Raw genomic sequence first — 23989 nt, forward strand, 5'->3', positions numbered from 1 at the left:
GAGCTGGGCATGAGTGAGCGCACACGTGCATTTATCCTTATTGCTTTTCTACCTGTTCTGTCAGCTTCTGAGACAGCTGCATTAAAACCTCCAGTTCCACTCCTGGATTTGTTTCTTTCACCTTTTATATGTCATTCATTACTTTCTCCCTTTTGGCTACTGGACTTAAAGTCATATTTAGATACATTGTACGATCGTATGAACCAGTAGTCATCTTGGTGAAGCCCTGGGGCTGAGAGGAGGGACCAGGGGTGAGTAGCTCGGAAGAGGGCCAACGAGAAGGCTCTGGCCCAGGAGATGAGGACATGCCCGCAGGGCCCATCCGGAACCCCCACACCTACTGGAGGGGTCACAGGCCCATCCGGAACCCCTATACCTACTGGAGGGGTCACAGGCCCATCCGGAACCCCCATGCCTCCGGAGGGGTCACAGGCCCATCTGGAACACTTACACCTACTGGAGGGGTCACAGGCCCATCCGGAACCCCCATGCCTCCAGAAGGGTCACACGCCCATCCGGAACTCTCACCCTTACTGGAGGGGTCACAGGCCCTGGCCTGCAAGACCTCTTGGGACCACTTCCCCATGATCCTGGGGCTGCGTGAGTGAAGTGTGTTGACTGGAGCCAGGGAACACCACACCCTCAGACCAGGCCAGGCAGGTGGGCACCAGGAGGGCACCAGGAGCCCATTCAGTCCTGAACACGGCAGCTTAGACCCAGGTGAGACCAAGGCAGCACGCGGGTCAGGTGCTGTAGAAGCAGCGCCTTGTTCTCACAGCCGTGCTTGTTCCCAGGCCACTGGCTCCAGGGTAACCGGGGGCTTATTACCAACACACACCCCTGGCCTGCCCATAGCACTGTGACTCGGTATTTGAGGCATGGGTCTCCAAGTCTGTGTTAAAAGTAGAATTCAAGGGATCCACAGGGACGTCCCAACCTGGAGAATCCCCTCCCAGCCTCCGCCAACAGGGACGCCCCGCCTCTCTCATCAGGAGCAGCTCTGTCCGTCACCAAGGGGAGGACTTCCGTTTCTGGCAAGAGGAGTGACAGCGTCTCTCTGCAAGCTCTGGAGCAGAGCAAACTTCCTGCGGGTACCACGGAGCTCACCTGGCTCCGGGGACGTGTCCTCCCAGTGGAGAGGGCAAGCAGGTTCTGACCCACAGGCTGCCTGGGCTGTCCACCTGAGCAGCCACAGTGAGGACCGTGCGGCCCCCCGGAGGGAAGAGGCCACACCTGAAACCACACGAGGCAGGAACTGGCAGCTGCGGCTCCACATGGAAAAGAGGAACCAAGAGCCAAAGGGCAGACACGGACAAAACACCACAAAGCCAGGGCAAACGCTCGCACTGGCCGGCGGCGGGGAGAGCAGCGGTCTGCCGCGGCTGTCTTCCTAGAATGAAAGCGGTGCGCGCGCTCACACTCGCTCTTACAGGGCCCATGACACAGATTGTCTGGGAAGCCCCACACCTATACACCAGCCGCACGCAGGTCCTGCTGTGGTTCACTGGGTCGCCCCTCTAGACCAGTGTCCCCTTAACCAGAGTCCAGAGGAACCCACCAATGCAAAGCGTCCCCAGTCGCCACCTCCGCCCACGAGGAGCCGAGCATCAGAGAGGCCACTGCCAACAGAATCAGACTCTTCCATGAGCGCAGCTGATGATGTTCCAGGACAGATAGGGTGGGATCAGCACATTTAAGGGGCTCAAAGCCGTGACGTCACACACGAGGAAGATACAGGATGCTAAGACCAAGCAGATGAGACCCTCACACGAGGACACACGGGAGAGAAAGAACAGGTGGAAACTGAGACACGGGTGAGGGGCTGGGAGACCAGACAGCGGTCGCTGAGGGCACAGGGACAGGCGGCAGCAGAGACGGCGAGGAGCGCTGCCCGGGAGGCTCGAGCAGACACTTCTAGGAGAGACCAGGCCAGTCAGGGCAGGCGGCAGCCTGTGACCCAGCAGGGCCAATTTTCCCCTCGATGAAAGATGCAAACCCTCAGAGTCAGGGGTCACAGCACCTCATCATGAAACTACAGAACACCAAAGTCAGAGAGAAGGGGTTCAAGGTCATCAGAAGAGAGGATGGGTCGCCTACAGAAGATGGCCAGCTCAAGAGGGCACACCAGCTGGGAGCTGGCGGCGGACTTCCAGCCTGTGCAGAGAAAATGCAGATCTCTAACACCCTACAGTGGAGAAGAATATGACAGAGAGAATCTATCTGCATGTATAACTGACTCATCTTGTTGTATGCCTGGTACATTGTACATCAACTGTGTTTCAATTTAAAAATTTTTTTTTAAATTAAAGAAAATACAGATCTCAACCTGTATGGTTCTAGCAAGCTGGACCATGGTTCAAGAGCAAAAGTGAAATACAGAAATCTCAGACAAGCAGAAACCGAGTAGGCCGTTGACAGACGGTCCCGGAAGACAGCACCGGCTTCAGGAAGAAGGAAATTAAACTCCAACTGAGACATAGACAACTGGCCAATCTGTCAGCAAATACGAGCCTCCACTGTCAACAAAGAGCCGCTACTGCCGAAGACGGTCTACAAAGTCAAAACGCAAACATGGCGCGGCAGGCCACAAAGCAGGAGGGTGCTGGCGTGAGAACCCGTCCAGCCCGCCGCTCGCTGCTCAGGGAGGTGGAGGCACAGGAGGCAGGCAGCCAGGCCCTGGTCAGTTCCGGGCGGGGCTCACACGGCCTCCATGCCCGGGAAGGCAAGAGGCTGGACTCGGCAGTGGGGAGACGGTGTGAGCGGAAGCCGAAACCCCTGGAGCAGGCAAGGCCTCTGTGCGTCACTGCAGTCCTTCCACAGAGCGGGCACGTGGGCTCCCTCCCTTCATTCTCTGAAATTCTGTCTGAAGTCCTTGTGATGGGAGCAGATGGCTCTGTTCACCCAGAGACTTCACGCTGCCCCCAGCTCCGCCGATACCCGGGGAACCCCCGAGGCTGCAGGTCCCGCCTCCAGCTGGTTTCTGCCTCCTCTCCCCGTCCCCCCACCGCGACACTGCAAGCTCCCAGCTGACCTGCCCCCAAGTCCTGCCCACGGGTCCTGACCAAGTCCTGCCCGCCGCTCCACGGGTGCCACCCCAGGAAATCCCGCAGGGCACAAGTCCTGCTCACCACTCCATGGGCGCCACCCCAGGAAATCCCGCAGGGCACAGGGCTGACTGTGGCTGCTCCTGCTCCACGGCCTTCTGCCATCTGGCCCACCCAGCACCTGCGGGCTCTGGTCACGACTCAGGCCCAGGGCCACCAGCCTGGCCAAGGTCACAGATGGGAAGAGCCCCCGCACGTGGGGAGCCCGCAGCAAGGAGGCAGGGGAGCCATGGGAAAAGCCGCGCCCAGGCCGCCGTGGAGAGGAGCAGCCAGCCCCTCAACACCTCTGTCCAAGACAGTCCTGCTGCTTGCCAGGCCCTTCCTTGGCCCTGCAGACAGGGCCACCGCCTGGGGATTAGAGCAGATTCGACAGGGCTCTGGGACCCACAGGGCGGCCATGTCTAGGGCCTGGGGTCCCAGAGCCACAGGACAGGAGCCCGAGCAGCCGCCAGCCGGAGACAGAGAGCCCTGCCTGTGGCGGGGGGGGGTGGGGGGGGGCATGCAAGGGGATGCTCTGTGGGCGGCGTGGCAGGCAGGTAACACCCTGGGCGGGCCGGCGCCATGGGCAGGGCTGGGGGTGCATGCTGCTGGCAGGCGCTGCGTGTGGAGCGGAGAGGTTCAAGTCAGGGTCCAGCGTGGAAGTGGGGTGCAGCCTAGCGGGTGGTGCCCAGTATTGGGAGTGGGGCTGTGGGGCTGTCCCTGTGACAGCGTCTACCCCGGAGGCGCACCCCTGCTCCCACCCCAGGGCTCCCCAGAGCCGCCAGGAGGGTGCGTCAGGGATCCCTCGGGCGGGGGCATTCTGCGTCCCTGGGGCCCGGCCGACAGCTCAGGCTCTAGAAATCTGGCGGGTCTGGGCTGGGCAGACTTATCTCGTTGGCAGGGAAGGAGAAAGCCCTCCTTGCGAGGCCATTCCACAGAAAGCGCCTGACTCCCGGCCCTGGCCCCTCATTAACATTCCGCAGGCAGCACGGAGGACTCCACAGCGCCGCATGGGCTGAATGGACACCGCGTTTCGGGGGCTCCCTGTTCAGCCAACAGCGAGCGTGGCTCCGCCCTGTGCCGACCTGAGCATTAGCATTCGCAGAAAGCCCCCATCTGCAAGGCAACAATGGTCCTGCCCCAGATCCGGACGGCGGGCACAATCGTCCTTTGTGCCCACGGCAGTGGGCAGGCGGGTGGCGCGTCCCAGGGGCCCGACGGTATGTGAGGAGACCCCGGGCACCCAGGCTGTGTCTTGCACACCCAGCTTCCCAAAGAGGAAGCCCGCAGACAGCCTCAGGAGCGCCGAGGGGCCGTGGCTCCTCCCAGAGCACCCCCCACCCCCCACAGGCAGTGTCCAGACACTGAGGACACGTCACGGGTTAGCCATCCACAAACCTGGCAGATGGGGCACCAGGCACCCACCAGCACCAAACGGGCTTGGCCCCCTTGGCCACGCTTGAGACAGTGGCACCGCCCTCAGCCCCTGACACACTGGCACGTCCAGGTGCCGGCCGGAACCCTGGGGGTGCCGGGAAGAGGGGAGAGGCGGACACGGAGGAGACAGAGAGCAGAGGCGCAGAGCTGAGCAGGGGCCAGCCGCGGGCGCACACAGGCTGGCTTAGGACCCTCAGCCCCACTCCCCCGGGACAGGGGTCCACGTGAACCATTGGCCCCTCCTCTCTGCCAGGCCTGGGTGCCAGGCATATAGCACGGCTGAGGCAGGGCCTGGCTCCCAGAAACCCAGAGCCCAGGGCAGAACAGGGCAGGACTTCCACGAGCGACAGGGGCCTGCTCTGACGGAGCAGGCGTGGCAGTGCCAGCTGTCCCCAGGACGAGAGCGACTGGCCGGGGACGTGAGGCCACCCCGACCCCCCAGGCCCCGGTAGCCCTGCTTAGAGCTGAGGGAGGGCCTGCCCCCCCCACCGCGAGCGGGGGCTCCTCACCAGCGCTGTCGTAGCCGTCCACCGAGATGGGTTCGGGCCTGCGGTCCTCCAACACGGGCTCGCAGGTGATTTGGGGGACCACCAGCGCCTTCTCGCCTGGGCTCACACCATTGTCCTTGTCCAGTTTGAACTTTTTCTTCTTTACCTAGAAAACCAGACGAGAGGAAGTGGTCAGATCCTGGGCGTCCCCTGCCGGGGCCCTCTGCTGACCCGCGACCACTGGTGGCAACACCCTCGGGGCACCTGCCAGGGCCGGGCTCCGGGACTCTCGCACACTGGCAGGGGGTGCTGCAGCGTGGGGTGCTGCCAGCGGCCCCCTGGGAGCTCACAGCCTTGGGGGCAGGCGGACAGAAACTAGAAACAGCAAGCAGACAGGAACGCCCCAGGGCAGGGGACAACGCAGGCTGTGGCCAGCGGGGCTGAGAGCATGGGGCAGCGGGGTGGCCAGGCTGAGGGCCAGCGGATGCGCCTCTGAGGTGGTGACTGGGAGGAAGTGAGTGAGCCGGCCACACTGGGGTCTGGGAGAAGTGCTGGCAGAGGAAACGGTGGGTGCAGAGGCTTCGCAGGCAGCCAGCGCCTGGGAGACCGCGTCTCTCTAGGGCGGTGTGGGTGCGGGCCGGAGGGAGGCCGCTGCTGGGCCGGTCGCCCTGCACTCTTGGGACTCATGCCCGAGCCTGCCTCAGCTCCCTTATACCGAGACCCCCAAGGCCCTCTTCTCTGAGCCAGGCAGCCACGGCCACCCTGCCGCTCACCTGCCCGGCACAGACAGCCCAACCCCCAGGCCCTGTGGAGAACACCCTGCCAGCAGGGCAGGCCAGGATCCAGCCAGGCCTCTCCCCATGGTGCTTCCTCTGGATCTGCCCAGTGCTGGCCTCGGTGTGGCCAGTCCCAGGGCCAGACCTGGGCCACTCGGATGGTGGGAGCCCAGCGCGGTGCACACTGCCAGTGCCCACGATGACGCGGCTACACTGGACTGAAGGGTCAGGGACAAATCCTGACCGTGACGTGGCCTCCCCCCAACTGCAACACGGCAGTTACCATGGCTGACTTCTTGGGCTTGGGGCTGGGGGACAGCAGGGCATGGTTCCGGGACGGCTTCCGGACGTAGATCTTCCAGGTGGAGGAATCCGGGTTCTCCGCTGCGTAGCACCGCCAAGCTGTCTGAAACCAGCGGGAGGGGCAGCCGTTACCCGCAGGCCCACGTTAACTGCAGCCACACTGCCTGCTGGGCCCCTCTGCTGGCTGAGCCTCAGCGCCTCTTGCCCACCAGCCCCTTCCTGAGGCTCGGGGTCCGCCCTCACCTCCCCAGGCGGTGCACACGCTCAGACAGCACAAAGCCTGTGAACCCCAGTCCCTCTGTGTCCACCCCCAGGGACGCCGTGGTGGGGCACTCACAGGGAGCGCCAAGGGGCAGGGCCTCGGGCCGGCAGAGGCAGGACTGAGTGTCCAGGAGGCAGCGCCACCCACCAGGAACCCCCAGTTTCTGGGAACCTCCAGACGGCGTGTGGGTGAAGGTCTCAGGCCTAGAGACACCCCTGGCAGCTGCCACACGGGGTGACCTGGAGGAAGGGGGGTGTTGGGGATGAGGAGGGCAGCCAGGAGCTCGTAGGAGGACGCACCCTGATGGCCTCGGCACTGCTGGCCGCGGGAGCCAGGGAGACGCGGTAGGGACACGCTCCTGGGCAGTGACGCCCCTGCAACCGGAGCTGGGTGCCACACCCCGGCCCCCCAGGCAGGGGTGGGCTTCCAGCTGCCCCTCACCCCCCTCCAGGCCTCTCCCGTCTCCTGGGAGGTATGTGTGAGGCTGCACACCCACTGCGCGGGGAGTCCACTAACCCACCCCTGCAGGCAGGCCATTTGCTGCCTGATTTACGGTCTCCCCGAGAGAGGCTGTGGGGCCAGAAAACCAGCTGCGGGGCCCGAGCCCCCGCCCGAGGGCCGCTGCCTCCACTTCCTTCCTGTCCAGGGTAGCATCCAGCCCCAGACGGTGGTTCCAGACAGGCTCCAGAGGGACAGGGCAGAGGCCCCCCGCTGAGCTGCAGCTGCCGCTGCAGCCCCAAGGGCCCTTCAGCTCTGGGGGCCCAGGCCACCCTGGTGGGCACAGGGGCCCGAGCCCAGGCTGACATAAGACGATGGCCCTGCTCCCGGCCCCTGCCAGGCCACGCTGCCCACAGCCCCAGGCGCTCCTGCTGCTCCCAGGCTCTGGGTGGACACTCGGGACACCACAGTCTGCCAGTGGTCTCTGTGCCTAGGCTTCACTGGCACTGAGAGGCCTGCCCCATGCTCCAGGCTGTTCTTGGAGCCCACGTCCAGGGGCTTAGGGCCGCCTGCCTCTGGGACCTGCCTCTCCCCACTTCTGTTGGGCTTGGAGTCTCGTCACAGAAGCTTGAGGTGGGAGCTACAAGGGGCCTTGGGGCAGTTGCAGCCCCCGCCCCACCCCCAAAGGCCCGGCGCTCTGAGCCCCGGCCCTGTGGGGACACGAGCCTCTGGGAGGTAAAGGTAGGCCCAGAAAGTGGCCCGCGCTCTTGGGTTAGCTGGGAGGACTGAGGCCCTGGCTGCTGCACAGGCAGGCCCTGACCCCCTGGGGGACGGCCCCCTGCTGACTCCCGCCCCCCTCCCAGACCTGCCCCCATGCAGAAGAGGCTGAGGACAGACACTCAGGGGGCCACTGCAGCCGGGGGCCACAGGTCCAGAGGAGTGGGCACAGCGGGAGCGGCCAGGCCGCCTCCTCATCCCCGAGCCTGGCCCACAGGACAGGGGGAGCTGGGCTCCCCAGCACCATGCCTCCCACCAGCCAGCAGGCACCATCCCACAGCTCCCGGGACAGGGGTTACACTGGGCAGGCGAGTCCGTGCCGTGGACTGCCGCCCTTCCACCCTTCAGAGGGTCCAGCTGCACTGGGGGCCGAGGGCCACGCCCGGCTCCCCGAGCAGACACGTGTGTGTTCCCCTGCCCTTGCCCTGCCCGGTGGGCTGGTGGCCAGACGCCATTGCTGAGGCCGCGGGGGTGGGGCCGCCACCTGGATGAGCGAGGCTGCCGCCGGGATCTGCCTGTTGAAGTGCTTCTGTCTCTGCTTCTGCTGGACCTTCAGGGCGAAGCCGGAGCCGAGGATCCCCTGGAAGGACAGAAGGCAGGCTCACGCCCTGCAGACGCGGGAGCGGGCGGCAGGCGAGCTGGGCGCCCTGGGCCCGGCTCCGCGCTGTGGGCCCCACAGACCAGGCCAGTGCCTCCAGAGAGCCTGCGCCTGGCGAGCAAGCTAGAGGTCTGAGTGGGCCACCTCTGGGTGTCTGCTCACAGGATGGCCCCCACCCCCACCAGCCTCCAGAGCCCAGAGGAAGCTGAGGGGCCGTGGAGACGCCGCACCAACCCTGAGCACACCTACCGCCGGGAGCGCAAAGAAGGAGATGGCGAAGACGGAGAAGCAGGAGGCGATGGTCTTCCCCACCCACGTCTGCGGCACCTTGTCCCCGTAGCCGATGGTGGTGACCGTGACCTGCGGGCAGGAGGACAGCAGGCGGCAGTCAGCCCCAGAACCTCAGGACGGGCGTCCGTCCAGCCAGAAGCCCCTCCACCCGAGACCTGCTGCGTGCAGAGGCCAGGGAGAGAGCCCTGCACCGATGGGCTGGGCAGCTCGGAGGCCAGAGCCCCAGCCCACAGGGTCTGGAGCCCAAACCTAATGCTGCTAAGGAAGCAAGTTCACGGCGTGTGCACGGGAGCTCAGCCCCCCTGCACCACCCCCGCCCCATGCCGAGGAGGCCCGCCACCCAGGAGGCCAGGAGCTCCCCCGCCCCCGAGGCCCACCCTCCACAGAGAGCCTGGCCACAGATGGCACACTGCTTCCAGACGCCAGCCCAGGCACCAGATGCTTTACGCGCCCTTTTTTCTGGGAGAACCAGATGAGCCATCTTCTCCATGGGGGCAGGGGGCTGTCCATCCAAGGCATGTGCCGGGACAGCGGGGTAGGGGCTGCTGCCCCTCGTGTCCCCCATCCTGCTGCAGGCTCGCCTGCCGCTGGCATCTGAGGCTGGCTCCCAGGGCCTCGGGACTCATCCTGGCTGTGCCTGCCGGCGCCAGAGCCTGGGCCGTGGACTGCCTTCTTGGTTTTTGAGGACTCAGCTCTGAGCCTGGCAAGGGACCCATGGTGCCCAGAGTCCCAGCTCGTCCCGTCAGCACACGCACCCAGCCCTGTGACGGGTGGCTGGGCCTCCCCTAAGTCAGGCCCCCCGAGCCAGGCTGCTCCGTGAGCTCTGCAGAAGGGTCCGCACGTGTCCACGCAGACGGAGACCAGCATAGTCGTCCACATGGAGACGGGTACACACAACGGCTTGGAAGCCCAGGGCAGAGGCGAGAGGCCCCGGGAAGCAAGAGTGACCGAGAGTCTGGGCTCGGGGGTTGGGTGAGGACCGCGGTGTGGGAGGCCAGGTGTCCCCCACCCCCTGGTGCAGGGCACGCTCTGGGCTCCTCAGACCCTGTCACAGACCTCCTTTGTCAAGTTAACGACATCCTTCCAGCTCTCGGAGGAAACGGCCCATCCCCGCAGAGCTGTTTGTTTTTCCTGAATTCACAGACACAAGCAGCTTAGGAATGGGCTGTTTACAGCCTGTGTGCTCGCCCCCGATGGCAGGAGATCTGGAATGCCGAGCTGCACGTCCCCCGGGCACAGACCCGGGGAGGCGCCTCGGCCGGGGTCTCTCCTCTGGGGCTGGAGACCCCAGAGGGCCTGCCCATCCCCCCAAAACACTGCACGGTGTCACTCCATTTCCTCTTTTCTAAAGCCGCCTCCTGGACGCCAGCGGGCTGTGGGGGAAGCAGAAGGCCCAGCCTAGGAGCCCGGCTCCACTGGGGACGTGGTCAGCCTGCCGCCACCCCACAGACCATGGCCATTTGTCCAGGGCGGGAAGGGGCGGCCAGGAGCGGGGGCAAGGACAGAAGCGGGCCCATGGTGCTCAGACCAGGGGTGCAGCGTGGTCCGGCCAACGTGCAGCCACACCGTGAGCTCCAGACCATCTGATGGGGTCTCACCACTGCTGGATGAGCGGGCTGGCACCAAACCAGGGGTGTACATCCCTGGCTCCTTGCTGTGATGCCGGGGTAGGGGGGGGCAGAGGACAAACCCAAGGCCAGAGGCTGCTGCGCTGGGGGTCCAGGCCTCGCCCAGCCTCAGGGAGGAGGCTGGAAAGATGCAGTCAGGGAGAGGGTGGCCCTGGGGGAGGAGAGGTGCAGAGAGAGGGGCTGGGGAAGTGGCAGGACTGTCTCAGAGCGGCAAAAGGTAGGCGCAGTGGTCCCGGGGCCCAGCGCCTGTCAATGTGGGGCTACCCCCAGAGACCCCAACCCGTCTTGGGGTACGGCGGCCAGCATGTGAGGAGCCCACCCAGCCAGGCTTGCAAACCCGAGGTGAAAACAAAAGCAAACGCATAGCCCCAAACAAGCCCGCTTCCCTTCTGAGGGAAGTCATAAATAAACGCACAGAGGCCCACGCAGGCCCAGGACTCCTCATCACGCGAGCACCCCTTCTCCCTCCCGGAAACCAGCCTGTGATCACCATGGCCGAGAAGGCGCAGGGGTCGGGGCGCCGTGGGGCCAGCACCGCAGGGGTGGGGGCAGGTCCTCTCTCCCTCCTTTGGGGGCACAAGGGAGCCCCACACAGCCCCTGGCAGGATGCCGTGAACCCTTGGGCCCTGCCCAGGCCACATCCACCCCTCGGCGGGGCCAGGCCCACAGCCCCTCAGCAGAGGCCCCGGACTCTGCCCCGGGCACCCGGCACAGACATCTCCTCCTCAGCGGCCCTTCCTGCCTCCCGGGGATCACGGCGTGAGGACCACAGCTGACTGCGACAAACCACGGCCGTCCGCAACCAAGTCTCCGAGCGCGTGCGGCCCGGGCGGCTGACCCCTGCAGGCCCCAGTTGCACCACACACACACTGCCCCAGGGACGTGCCGGTGGGAGAATCAGCCGGGTCAAGAGGCCCTGTCATCCAAGGGACGTCTCTGAAGCAGTGGGAAGAAGGGCCTCCTTCCTGGGATCATGGCCTCTCAGGGAGCCGGCCCTCAGAGGCGGACTTGCTGCCACCTCATTTTACAGATGGGGAAACTGGAAAGGTCACAGCTCTGCCCTGGCCCCAGGGCTGGCTGCCTGGTGTGCCCGGGGCCACCCGCACCTGCTGCCAGCCTTGAGGGGTCAGGAAGGACCCGCACGCTTAGGGGCATAAACACACACAGGCATACACGACGTGTGGTCTGCGGGGAGTGGGACCCTCAGGACCAGCAGGGCTGAGGGGCGTGATGGACCTCGGCGGCCACGGACACTCGAGTGTGAATCAGCTGGGGACAGTCACTGCCTGGCATCCGGCTTGTGGGGCCGCCAGGAGAACCTTGAGCAGTAACGGTCCCTGAAATGCACAACCAGCCTTTGCTGAGCCCTCACTGGGCACCAGGGGCTCGAACTGTAAAAATCTGCCTGCAATGCAGGAGACCCGGGTTCAATCCCTGGGTCGGGAAGGTCCCCTTGAGAAGGAAATGGCAACCCCCTCCAGTATTCTCGCCTGGAGAAATCCAAGGACAGAGGAGCCTGGTGGGCTACAGTTCACTGGGTCACAAAGAGTCAAGCACGACTGAGCGACTCAGCCACACCCTGGGCACCGCAGGCTCTCCGAGCTCTCGCTGACAGCCCCCCACCCGCTCTCGGAAGTGGGCACCCACCTTACACCCAGCGCAGCCCAGGGTCACTCGGCAGGTCAGCGTGGCTCCACCCCAGTTCCTGGCAGGGTCACCCCACTGCTTCCTGTTTGCCTGTCTTCCTGATGCTGACCATGCTTCTTTCACTCGAGCTGAAGCCGGAAAGTTCTTTCTCCAGATGACAAGGGCTGAACCCCACCCCAGAGGAAACCAGGCCTGAACACCACCCTCACTGGGCCTGCCGAGTCCACGTAAGAAACCTTCCCGGACAGTAAGGACAGAGAGACAGACCTGCCCTGTGGACCCCTACTCATCCCGCAAAACCCAGCCGTGAAGACCCTTCTCTGGCTGAGCTCTCAGCGCCCACGGTCTCAGCCGCATACGTGACCGACAACAGGTGCAGGAGGGACTCAGAGCTGGCGGTGGCCTGGGGTCCTGTGGACCCTCCCATCGAAGCTGCAGCGCACCCCCGCCTTTGCATGGAGTCCAGGCAGGGGAGGAGCCCTGGATGCTGCGGGGGTAGGCGCGGCCCACTGCCCCCTGGGCCCAGTTCCCCAGCTCCAGATGAGGGCCTGACATGGGCCCCCACACTGGGCGCTATCGACAGACCTTGCCTGTGAACGCCTGGGGGCCCTGTCCTCACCCAACCCCCCATGCGGCCCCCAGACCCGTTGGCCTCACCCTGCCAGGACACAGTCCGGCCTGGGGAGTAGAACTTTCTGGAGCCAAGGAACTGGAGTCAGACTCAGTTTTAAACGGCGGTGGAACGCAGGGCGGCTTCCACCCTTTTCACTCCCAATTCTAAATTTAGATGCAGGGGTAAACAGAGCCTGGCAACCTCCGGATCTGAGAGACCCCCGGGCGCTAAACAGAGAAGCCCGTGTTTGCAAAAGCTGCTTTTCCCTCCACTCAAACTTTAATACAAACAAACGCATTTTGTTCCAAGGGCAGAGAAGAAAGTCTTAAATCCTCCCCGACACCTCAGCAGCCAGGCGTGGGGCGCCACACTGGGAGGGGGTGGGGAGCTCTCACCCCCGTGTTGGCGCCCCACCCAGGGCGGGGGGAGTGGAGGCGACCCCGGCCTGGAAACCGAGGCTCAGTGAGAAGAGGGACCAACTGGTGAGCCCACCTGGGACAGTGCTGTCCGCGGCAGAGGAGCGTCCCCCAGCGTCCATGTGCCCCTGGGCCCTCGGAACACAGGCCTGTTTGGAAAAAGGGTCTTTGTCGACGTGACTGGGTTAATGACCTTTAGAGGAGACAGTCCTGAACTCCCGAGTGGGCCCTGCACCCGCCGACCGGCGTCCCCACAGGAGACGGAAGGTGCGGCCACAGGCCCCGGAGTACCTGGGCCTCCGAGGCTGGGAGAGGCAGGAAGGACCCTCCCCCGGAGCTTCAGGAGGCAGCCAGCCTCAATCTCGATTTCCGGTCTCCAGAGGCGAGAGCAAGCACAGTTCTGGTGGTTCACCTGGCTGTGGGCGCCCCGTGGGCCCCAGGCAGAACCGACCGCTTCCCAGGGGCATCCAATCATCCGGCCAAGCCTGGTGCTGAGGGTGCCGGGGCCACCCCGGGGCACCTTCAGCCTGCCCAGTGGGTCCACACGTGGCCCTGGCAGGCTTCCCCCAGCCCGCCCCTACCCCCGGCTCTGCAGACGAAGCACAGTGCAGGGCCCGTCCCACGGCCCAGACACCCAACCGCAGGGTCTGTCTCCCACGTCCAGCCAGAGGAGCTGGGCTGGTGCGATACCGTGTGCCCCTGGGGGGTAGCCTGCCTGGCCAGCAGGCCTTGCCATGTGTGCCAGGTCCCCGAGAGCAGCACAGCCTGCAGGCAGGCCCTGGGCCGTCCACCCCAGGTGGGGAGCCTCAGGGTGCGAGCTGGGCTCACTGCCCTGGTGGCCCATGGCAATGCCACACAGGGGGAGGGCCGTCTGGCCCCAAAGCCCCCCGTGGGCGGTCCCACTTGCATGTCCTGATTGCTTGTCCAGGACCTGCCAGGGGCACAGCCCAAACTTGAGCCCGGCCTGCTCCGCCCGCCTGAACAGCTGCAGGGGCGCCACCACTGCAAACGGGGGTCGTCTGCCCAGAGCTGGGCGGCGGGGGCGCTGAGCCCGCAGAAACAATGGCCAGGCTGGGCCTGTGGCGGCCAGGCCGGGGCCGCAGCTGACGGCGAGGCCGGGGCACTGGTGCCAAGCTGGGCACAAAGGGGCCGTTTTCCCGGCTGGCGGGCGGATGTTTGCACAGGTGTGCGCGCGGGAGCAGGGCTCACAGGGGCCAGGCCGGGGGCAGCTCTGAGGGAGAGGCCAGGAAGACGGGCGGGCAGGGAGGCCGGGGCCGGGCACCGCTCACCAGCTGAGCGCCCCCACTGCGCCGTCTGGCCCTGGGGATCCTCACGGCCCCGGGTTGTGTGTCCCTCCACAGGCCCTGACTATTACCAGAAAGTGACCCCTCCCCTGCTGGAGCAGGGGACGAGGTGCCCTCCCTCCAAACCTGCGGGGGGGCCAGCCACACCCCGGCCTGCAGGCGGCATCAGAGCAGGTCAGCATGTCCTTACCTTCCCGGGGCAGCCTGGCAATGTTGGAAGCTTCCAGAAAAAAAATGCTGACTTGGCCAACATGAGGAGCCCCAGCCTCGGCCTCTCAAGGGTGGGGATGGAGACGTGAGCAACTTCCTGCCCCACCCGGAGCAGTAGGGACAGGCCTCTCCCCGGAGGGTGGGGGCCCTGAGCAGAGGCCGACTCCCCGACCCCGCCACCATTCTGGAAGGAAATAGGTCGGAGGTGGACATGGTCGGGGCCCAGCTCAGCCTGGACCTGCGGTTCTGTGGAGCCGGCGCTGCCCCCAGGCCTCAGCCCCACCTCGTGGGTGCAGCCTGCAACCCCCTCCTCTCCCAGGCTGAGCGGGCCTGGATGTCAGCCACCCAGCCCCTGACTCAAAGGGGCTCCATCAGCCACCCTTGACCTCGGGCATCTCATACCCAGGGCTGGCATCATGTGCTCTGTGGCTTGGGCTGCTCTGGATGCTCCCGGGCACTGGGCCCCCTAGACGCTCCTGGGCACTGGGTCCAGTGCACCCTGAGGAGGAGGGAGGGGGGCCAAGCCCAGCTGATGCCCCAGCGACGGCGCCACTCTCCCGCCTGCCCTCCATAGCCAGGGTCTGTCCAGGCCACCAGGACCCCACACGTGCCGCTCCCAGGCCAGTAAGCTGCTGACCACTCTGTGACTAAAGGAGAGCCTGGGATCTGTCTTCCCACAAGGCCCAAGTGGAGGGTTGTTGAGGGGCATCCTCTGCACCCTGAGGTCCCACACCAGTGATGCTGGGTTCCTGTTATGACCAGGCCCCAGGGTGGGGTAGGGGGTATGCATAGCTCAGACACCCTGGCCCTGGCTGAGGCACCCGCAGCCACCTATGGCCAGGCCAAGTGCCACCCCTGCCCCCCAGAGCAGAACCCGGGGCCCCTGCATACTGCCCCAGCCATGGCCAGTGGCAGACACACGGGCCGGGTGCCCTGTCAGAATGGGGGAGCTCGCTGCTTTCTCCCGAGGCCCCCGGCCTGGTGTGGTGGGCTCTGGCAGCCACCTGACGATGAGCTCCTGAGTGCAGGGACACTGAGGGGCCTGGCGCTGAGCCTCACAGAGGTGGGCCCTGGGGTGGCAGGGGTCTTGGGATAGGAGTGGGGGTGGACGGTGCTGAAGGGCCCAGCCCAGGGCTGGGGGAGTAGCTGGCACTGCCTGCGGCCACATCCCCAGCAGGTGGCCCTTGCACTCTCGCCTTCCATCCCGTCAGACTTCCCTCCGCAAAACCAGGCTCACAGGTAGAAACGTCAAGGGCGCCACGGCAGCGATAGCTGGGCTCCGGGCGTCCAGTGTGGGGCCCAGCCGCCTGCCCAATGACACGCCTGTGCGCAGGCTTCAAGCCCTCGGGGGGCGGGTCTCGAGGACCCAGGGCGACACACTGCCCCCACCACCTGCCCGGGCCCGGGGTGTGCAGTGATCTCACGGCACAGAGGTGCCAACTTACCACTCCCCACCACAGGGCATCCGCATAGCTGCCAAACTCAACCTGGCCCGACTCGTTGACGGCGTCCTTCTCGGCCAGGTACACGAAGTAGGATGAGAAGATGAGGCCCAGGAAGCCGATGTACAGGGTGGTGATGAGCTCCTGGGGACAGGCGGGGAGGGCGCTTGGTCAGCCAGCGCCCGTGGGCCCTACAGACGCCCCCCAGACAGACAGCACGTGTGGGGGCGGCCAGCTCCAACCGTCACCCGAAAGTTCCACGTTAAAAGCCAGCGTGTCTGACAGGCAGGCATCAGGCTTGGAAAATAACCTAGGTTCCCCAACTTGTCAACGGCGAGGTTGGGTCTCCCCATCTGGGAGTGAGGCCAGTGCCCTGGCCCACCCACCCGGCTCTATCTCCCGCAGGACCTCGGGGAGACGCAGGGACAGGCCCCACGCAGGGGTTCAGGCCAGTCCCCATCCTGCCTTCACAGGGCTGCTCGGGGTTTGCACAGGCTCAGATTTCTGGGCATCCTGATGCTTCTCCCACAGTGCACGTCCCTTTTTCCACCTCCCCGAGTGCCTCCTGTCCCAGCTTGAGGGAACGTGGGCACACCACCTGCCTGGCCAGCCGGGGACTCCGGCCCTCGGGTGGGGGGTGGGGGTGGGATGGCCCAGCTGGCTCGGGCCGAGGCTGCGCTGGGGTCCTGAGCACCCCCCGACCACGCACCTGGCGGTGGATGAAGACCACGGAGCCCAGCAGCCTCCAGGTGCCCCCTTGGCGGTCGACGTGCAGCATCCGCAGGATCTGCAGGAAGCGGATGCCCCTGCGGAGGACAGGCCCCTGTGGGCACCAGGCAGCCCCGTGCCCCCGCCCCACCCGTCCACGCCACCCTCCCCCTTCCTGCGGAGGACAGGCCCCTGTGGGTGCCAGGCAGCCCTGCGCCCCCGCCCCATGCCACGTGGCCCTCCCCCTTCCCAGGCACAGCGTCAGGGCGGGGGCCGCACACAGGCCTGGAGCCAAACCCACACATTCCTCAATTCCCTGGGTGGCCACACGGCCTTCTGGGGGGCAGCTCCAGGATCACCCCAGTTTACAGATCAGCAGACTGAGGCCCCCATACCTTGGGGTCCCAGCCTGCGTCCCAGAAGCTGGTGCTTGCACTTGACTCAGTGTGGGCCCAGAGCCCAAACCCCAGTACCCACACCTCGACATCACCAGGTCCGCAGCCCCACCTACCTGATGGCCGAGGTGGCAAACACCTGCCCTTTGGAGCCCACGCAGAGGACCACCATGGAGGCCACCACCACGATGAGGTCTGGGGGGTACAGAGCTACCATCACCAGCCAGGCAGCTGGACACCAGCAGAGGCTGGCAGTCAGTGGGACAGGGCCCCATGAGGGGGAGGCTGGGCCCCCATCCAAGCATGTGTCGAGGCCACCCGACGCCCCCTGCCCAGCCCTGGCTCATCGGCCACTGAGGGCAGTGGACACTCCTGTTGTGCTGAGCGTGACCAGACCCCCCGCCCTGCCCCGTCAGCAGCTTCTGGGAGCAGAAGACCTGGCCACTGATGGGGGGACCTGGGAAGTCACCCCGCTGGCCTTGGGTTCCAACCCCATCACAGCTGGAGGAGGCTGGCGCTCTCTCAGCCCTCAGGGGGACTCCGCCTGGCGGTGTGTGTGATGGGGGTCTACCTGCCCAGCCTGTGTCTGGAAACCTTGGGGTGCACCTTCTAGGGGCCAGACGTGACTCACCAATGATGGAAATGGGCTTCCGGGCGAAGCGCAGCCGGCCCCAGATGCCCACGTACTTGCTGCGGCAGCCGGCCGACCAGAGGCGGACCACATACTCCGTCCCGAAGAACACGACCAGGACGATCTCCTGCGGGGGCAGGGCACGTGAGCTCACCTGGCAGCCACACCCGGGGGCAGGCGCCACGCCAGGAGCCTCTGCTGAGACGCGTGGGGGGAGCAGGCAGCCTGGGCCCCCATCTGCTGCATTGTCCACCTGGACAGGCCGGCTGCCCACGCCCAGGTCCACCGCTGCACTCGGTACCACAGAGAAAAGGTGAGACATTATGACCGAGTGGGCTTTACACCCGGAATGCAAGGTCAGTTCAACATGTGAAGACCAACCAATACAATACATCACGTTAACAGAATGGAGGGGGAAAAAAAATCACATGATCTCCTAGTCACAAAAGATGAAAAAAAAAAAAAAAGCACTCTATACAATTCAGCACCCTTTCATGATAAAAACTGTAATCAAACTAGGCACGGAAGGAACCTGCCACTGGATAATGAAACCCATATATGAAAACCCCACAGTGAACACCGCGTCCACAGAGAAAGGCTGGAAGTGTTTCCCCTAAGATCGGAACCAAGACAAGGGTGCCCGCTCTCACCATGTCTATTCAATACCGCACTGAAGTCCCAGCCAGAGCTGCTGGGGAGTAAATAAATACTTGCAAACTGGAAAAGAAGAAGTCAAATTATCTCTGTTCACAGACAATAGGATCCTAGGTATAGAAAGCCCTAGAGATCTCATGCAAAAAAACCCGTTAGATCTAACAAATGAATTCAGCAGAGCAGGACACAAAAGTGAAACTGTTAGTCACTCAGCCGTATCAGTCTTTGTGACCCCGTGGACTACAGCCCACCAGACTCCTCTGTCCATAGAATTCTCCAGGCAAGAATGCTGGAGCGAGTAGCCATTCCCTTCTTCAGAGGATCTTCCCCACCCAGGGATGGAACTTGGGTCTCCCTTACTGCAGGCGGGTTCTTCACCATCTGAGCTACCGGGGAAGTCAATCACAAAAGTCTTTGCAAACCATGAACAGTGTGGAAAGAACACATAAGACAATTCCATTTACACTAGCAGAAAAAAAAGAAAAAAAAAAAAAGGACTCTAAGGAGGCGGAGACTTGTACAACGAAAACTGAAAGATTGTTTCAAGAAATGAAAGATGACAAATAAATGGAAATACGTGTTCATGGACTGGACGACTTAATACAGTTAAGAGGTGGAATGGCAAGCCACTTCAGTATTCTTGCCTTGAGAACCCCATGAACAGTAGGAAAAGGCAAAATGATAGGATACCGAAAGAGGAACTCCCCAGGTCATTAGGTGCCCAACATGCTACTGGAGATCAGTGGAGAAATAACTCCAGAAAGAATGAAGGGATGGAGCCAAAGCAAAAACAATACCCAGTTGTGGATGTGACTGGTGATAGAAGCAAGATCTGATGCTGTAAAGAGCAATATTGCATCGGAACCTGGAATGTCAGGTCCATGAATCAAGGCAAATTGGAAGCGGTCAAAAAAGAGATGGCAAGGGAGAATGCTGACATTCTAGGAATCAGTGAACTAAAATGGACTGGAATGAATGAATATAACTCAAGTGACCATTATATCTACTACCGCGGGCAGGAATCCCTCAGAAGAAATGGAGTAGCCATCATGGTCAACAAAAGAGTCTGAAATGTAGTACTTGGATGCAATCTCAAAAACGACAGAATGATCTCTGTTCGTCTCCAAGGCAAACCATTCAATATCATGGTAATCCAAGTCTATGCCCCAACCAGCAACACTGAAGAAACTGAAGTTGAACGGTTTTATGAAGACTTACAAGACCTTTTAGAACTAACACCCAAAAAAGATGTCCTTTTCATTATAGGGGACTGGAATGCAAAAGTAGAAAGTCAAGAAACACCTGGAGTAACAGGCAAATTCGGCCTTGGAATGTGGAATGAAGCAGGGCAAAGACTAATAGAGTTTTGCCAAGAAAATGCACTGGTCATAGCAAACACCCTCTTCCAACAACACAAGAGAAGACTCTACACAAGGACATCACCAGATGATCAACACCGAAATCAGATTGATTATATTCTTTGCAGCCAAAGATGGAGAAGCTCTATACAGTCAACAAAAACAAGACCAGAAGCTGACTGTGGCTCAGATCATGAACTCCTTATTGCCAAATTCAGACTCAAATTAAAGAAAGCAGGGAAAACCGCTAGACCATTCAGGTATGACCTAAGTCAAATCCGTTAAGATTATACCATGGAAGTGAGAAATAGATTTAAGGGCCCAGATCTGATAGAGTGCCTGATGAACTATGGAATGAGGTTTGTGACATTGTACAGGAGACAGGGATCAAGACCATCCCCATGGAAAAGAAATGCAAAAAAGCAAAATGGCTGTCTGGGGAGGCCTTACAAATAGCTGTGAAAAGAAGAGAGGCAAAAAGCAAAGGAGAAAAGGAAAGATATAAGCATCTGAATGCAGAGTTCCAAAGAATAGCAAGGAGAGATAAGAAAGCCTTCTTCAGTGATCAATGCAAAGAAATAGAGGAAAAGAACAGAATGGGAAAGACTAGAGACCTCTTCAAGAAAATTAGAGATACCAAGGGAACATTTCATGCAAAGATGGGCTCCATAAAGGACAGAAATGGTATGGACCTAACAGAAGCAGAAGATATTAAGAAGAGGTGGCAAGAATACACAGAAGAACTATACAAAAAAGATCTTCACGACCCAGATAATCATGATGATGTGATCACTAATCTAGAGCCAGACTTCTTGGAATGTGAAGTCAAGTGGGCCTTAGAAAGCATCACTACGAACAAAGCTAGTGGAGGTGATGGAATTCCAGTTGAGCTGTTTCAAATCCTGAAAGATGATGCTGTGAAAGTGCTGCACTCAATATGCCAGCAAATTTGGAAAACTCAGCAGTGGCCACAGGACTGGAAAAGGTCAGTTTTCATTCCAATTCCAAAGAAAGGCAATGCCAAAGAGTGCTCAAACTACCACACAATTGCACTCATCTCATATGCTAGTAAAGTAATGCTCAAAATTCTCCAAGCCAGGCTTCAGCAATATGTGAACCGTGAACTTCCAGATGTTCAAGCTGGTTTTAGAAAAGGCAGAGGAATGAGAGATCAAATTGCCATCATCCGCTGGATCATGGAAAAGCAAGAGAGTTCCAGAAAAACATCTATTTCTGCTTTATTGACTGTGTCAAAGCTTTTGACTGTGTGGATCACAATAAACTGTGGAAAATTCTGAAAGAGATGGGAATACCAGACCACCTGATCTGCTTCTTGAGAAATCTGTATGCAGGTCAGGAAGCAACAGTTAGAACTGGACATGGAACAACAAACTGGTTCCAAATAGGAAAAGGAGTACGTCAAGGCTGTATATTGTCACCCTGCTTATTTAACTTATATGCAGAGTACATCATGAGAAAGGCTGGACTGGAAGAAACACAAGCTGAAATCAAGATAGCCGGGAGAAATATCAATCACCTCAGATATGCAGATGACACCACCCTTATGGCAGAAAGTGAAGAGGAGCTAAAAAGCCTCTTGATGAAAGCAAAAGAGGAGAGTGAAAAAGTTGGCTTAAAGCTCAACATTCAGAAAACGAAGATCATGGCATTCAGTCCCATCACTTCATGGGAAATAGATGGAGAAACAGTGGAAACAGTGTCAGACTTTATTTTGGGGGGCTCCAAAATCACTGCAGATGGTGACTGCAGCCATGAAATTAAAAGACAATTACTCCTTGGAAGAAAAGTTATGACCAACCTAGATAGTACGTTCAAAAGCAGAGACGTTTCTTTGCCGACTAAGGGCCGTCTAGTCAAGGCTATGGTTTTTCCAGTAGTCATGTATGGATGTGAGAGTTGGACTGTGAGGAAGGCTGAGTGCCGAAGAATTGATGCTTTTGAACTGTGGTGTTGGAGAAGACTCTTGAGAGTCCCTTGGACTGCAAGGAGATCCGCCCTGGGATTTCTTTGGAAGGAATGATGCTGAAGCTGAAACTCCAGTACTTTGGCCACCTCATGCGAAGAGTTGACTCATTGGAAAAGACTCTGATGCTGGGAGGGATTGGGGGCAGGAAGAGAAGGGGACGACCGAGAATGAGATGGCTGGATGGCATCACGGACTCGATGGACGTGAGTTTGAGTGAGCTCCGGGAGATGGTGATGGACAGGGAGGCCTGGCGTGCTGCGATTCATGGGGTCGCAAAGAGTCAGACACGACTGGGCAACTGAACTGAGCTGAACTGAACTGAAGAGGTCAATATGACTCAACGACTCAAAGTGATCCGTAGATTCAATGCCATGCCTCTCAAAACCCTGAAGACTTCCCCCCTCACCCCCCAGAAATAGCCCTCTTAAATGCAAAAGAAATGCTCAGGGGCTCTGAACAGTCAGAGCGAGATGCGGGGAGCCAAACAATGGACTGTTCCTCGGCCTCGTGAAGGAAGGAAGTTCTGAGAAGCCACCTCGGACGGGCCTGAGGAGGCTGTCTGCAGGTGCTCTCTTGCTCCGTCCTGCCCCCGGGGGCCCAGCCCTGTCAGAGCATTTGGCCCCCACGGGTAAGGGCACAGGCCCAGGTCCCACGCCCGGCCTCGCCTGTCCTCCCCAGGGAGCCGCGGTGGAGGGTGCTTCCCAGGGCTCCACAGTTTGAGTGGCATACAGCTCCCAGCGTGTGTCTAGGGCACGCTCGGGGTGTGCTGGGAGAAAAGGTGGGAAAGCATACTGCCTTCCTTTTGTGAAAAGGTTTCTGGCGGGCAAGTCTGAGTTGGTCAGGGTAGGGTGTGAACTCCTGGGGGCACCTGGCGACAGTGGAGCTCGAGGGAGTGTGGATGCGTGCGGGCCCTGTGGCCTTGGGGCCTGGAGGGTGGCTGAGTCCACCAGGGCGGGGGCCACGTTTAACGGCCCTGGTAGCCCTGGACCTGGATCTGCTGAATGAAGGAATGAGCAGCCTGGGGCACCCTGAGACAAGGGCTTTGTCTCGTACGCGTGTTTCCCAAGATTCCGGCCCAGCTGGTCCTAAGAGAGTGTGATGAGCGGATGGTGGCCGAAAAGGCCCCAGCGGTGCACGGAGGCAGGTGTGGATGGTCCAGCTCTGTGTTTGCCCATCATGACAAGGACCACAGAGCCGCCACCACCAGGTCCCCAAAGCTGAGACGCCAGTAAATCCTGCAGAGGAGGGGGCCATGGGCCCACTGATGGCCCCAAGGGGATGGACAGAGCCCCCCCAAAGAGCAGTTCCCGGAGCCTGTACCCCAGCTCTGCAAATCCACACACCATTGGGCTGATCAACCATGAATGAGGTTTTTCTCTTATTTTGATGCATGTTTTTAATCACTTAAATACATTCTTCAGCCACGTCCTAAGTATATTCAATGCAGTAGAAGTCTTAGGACTTTAGGAAAAGAGCTTACGACATTCAGATGAAGAAGCACCTCCTGGGAGGCTGCTGGGGTGCTCCCCACACCTCCCTCCACTCGATTATCCTAGCCTCGCACTCAGAGCTACCCGGGCCCTCCTGGGGCTGGCGGGCTCAGGCTGCAGGACTCCTCCTTTGGAGTGAGGTGTAGGAATAATTTAAAACAAGGCTAATCCCCAAATCCTGTTTGAGTCTGGAATGCAGCTGGAGGCTGGGCTGGTTGCTGGGGGCCCTCACTCTGTCACCGTGAGCCCGAGACCCAGCCGCAGCGCTCGTCAAAGTGGCGCCACCAGCGCGCTGGGCAGGGGAGAGCCTGGGGCAGTGGGCACACACGTGCCCTGGGGTGAGAGGCTCTCCATGCTGCCAGCCCTGCATGCTGGGCAGGGCAGCACCCAGGGCAAAGCTGGGACCCCAGGACTGGGTGCTGCTCACTGGACCCAGAGCCTCCCTGTGGTCCAGGGCCTCAGGACTGGGTGCTGCTCACTGGACCCAGAGCCTCCCTGTGGTCCAGGGCCTCAGGACTGGGTGCTGCTCACTGGGACCCAGGGCCTCCCTGTGGCCTGGGCCATCACCATCTCTTGGAGCCCCCTGTTCACTGACCCAGGTGCCAGGAGAGCAGACAGGCGGGCCTGAAGCTGTGGCCGGGCAGGGGCTCTGGTCCCAGCCACCCTGGGCCGGGGGCTGCTCCGGAGCTTTGACTGGGCTTGACTGTCTATTTGTGGAGGCTCGAGGCGAGTGGGCCAGGGCTTGCAGGAGGGCTGACCCCACGTCATCCTGTGGCACCACCTCTGAGTCAGGGGACCCCCCACCCAATGCCAGGAGGCCCAGGGTAGGGCAGGGACAACTCCTCTCAGATCCAGTGAGTCCAGCCTCTAGTGTCAGCAATCAGACCCAGAGGATGACCCCTCCCCTGCCCAGTTGCCCTCCTCGCCCTGGGCTTTCTCCACCCTGGGCAGAGGCAGGCCTGAGGCTCAGCTGTCTCTGCAGACCAGGACCCGCATGGGCCTACAGCAGCCGCAGAGGCCTCCGGCTCCCCCAGGGCCTGGCAACAGCCGACC

At 61.4% G+C, this 23989-nt stretch overlaps 1 protein-coding gene across 1 annotated transcript in view; it reads right to left on the minus strand.

Annotated features, from left to right (window-relative positions):
* The window catches only part of KCNQ1 (potassium voltage-gated channel subfamily Q member 1), a 377490-nt gene that overhangs the window by 261333 nt on the left and 92168 nt on the right, over positions 1 to 23989 (minus strand). Inside the window, exons 3-10 of the mRNA XM_052662163.1 lie at positions 17448 to 17574; positions 16933 to 17011; positions 16423 to 16519; positions 15717 to 15857; positions 8412 to 8522; positions 8049 to 8144; positions 6068 to 6190; positions 5030 to 5174 (exon numbers count right to left, since the gene is read on the minus strand). Of these exons, the coding sequence (XP_052518123.1) occupies positions 5030 to 5174; positions 6068 to 6190; positions 8049 to 8144; positions 8412 to 8522; positions 15717 to 15857; positions 16423 to 16519; positions 16933 to 17011; positions 17448 to 17574 (919 nt within the window). The remainder of the gene's footprint in view (positions 1 to 5029; positions 5175 to 6067; positions 6191 to 8048; positions 8145 to 8411; positions 8523 to 15716; positions 15858 to 16422; positions 16520 to 16932; positions 17012 to 17447; positions 17575 to 23989) is intronic.

Source organism: Budorcas taxicolor, chromosome 25 (genome assembly GCF_023091745.1).
Source record: "Budorcas taxicolor isolate Tak-1 chromosome 25, Takin1.1, whole genome shotgun sequence".
NCBI lineage: Eukaryota > Metazoa > Chordata > Mammalia > Artiodactyla > Bovidae > Budorcas > Budorcas taxicolor.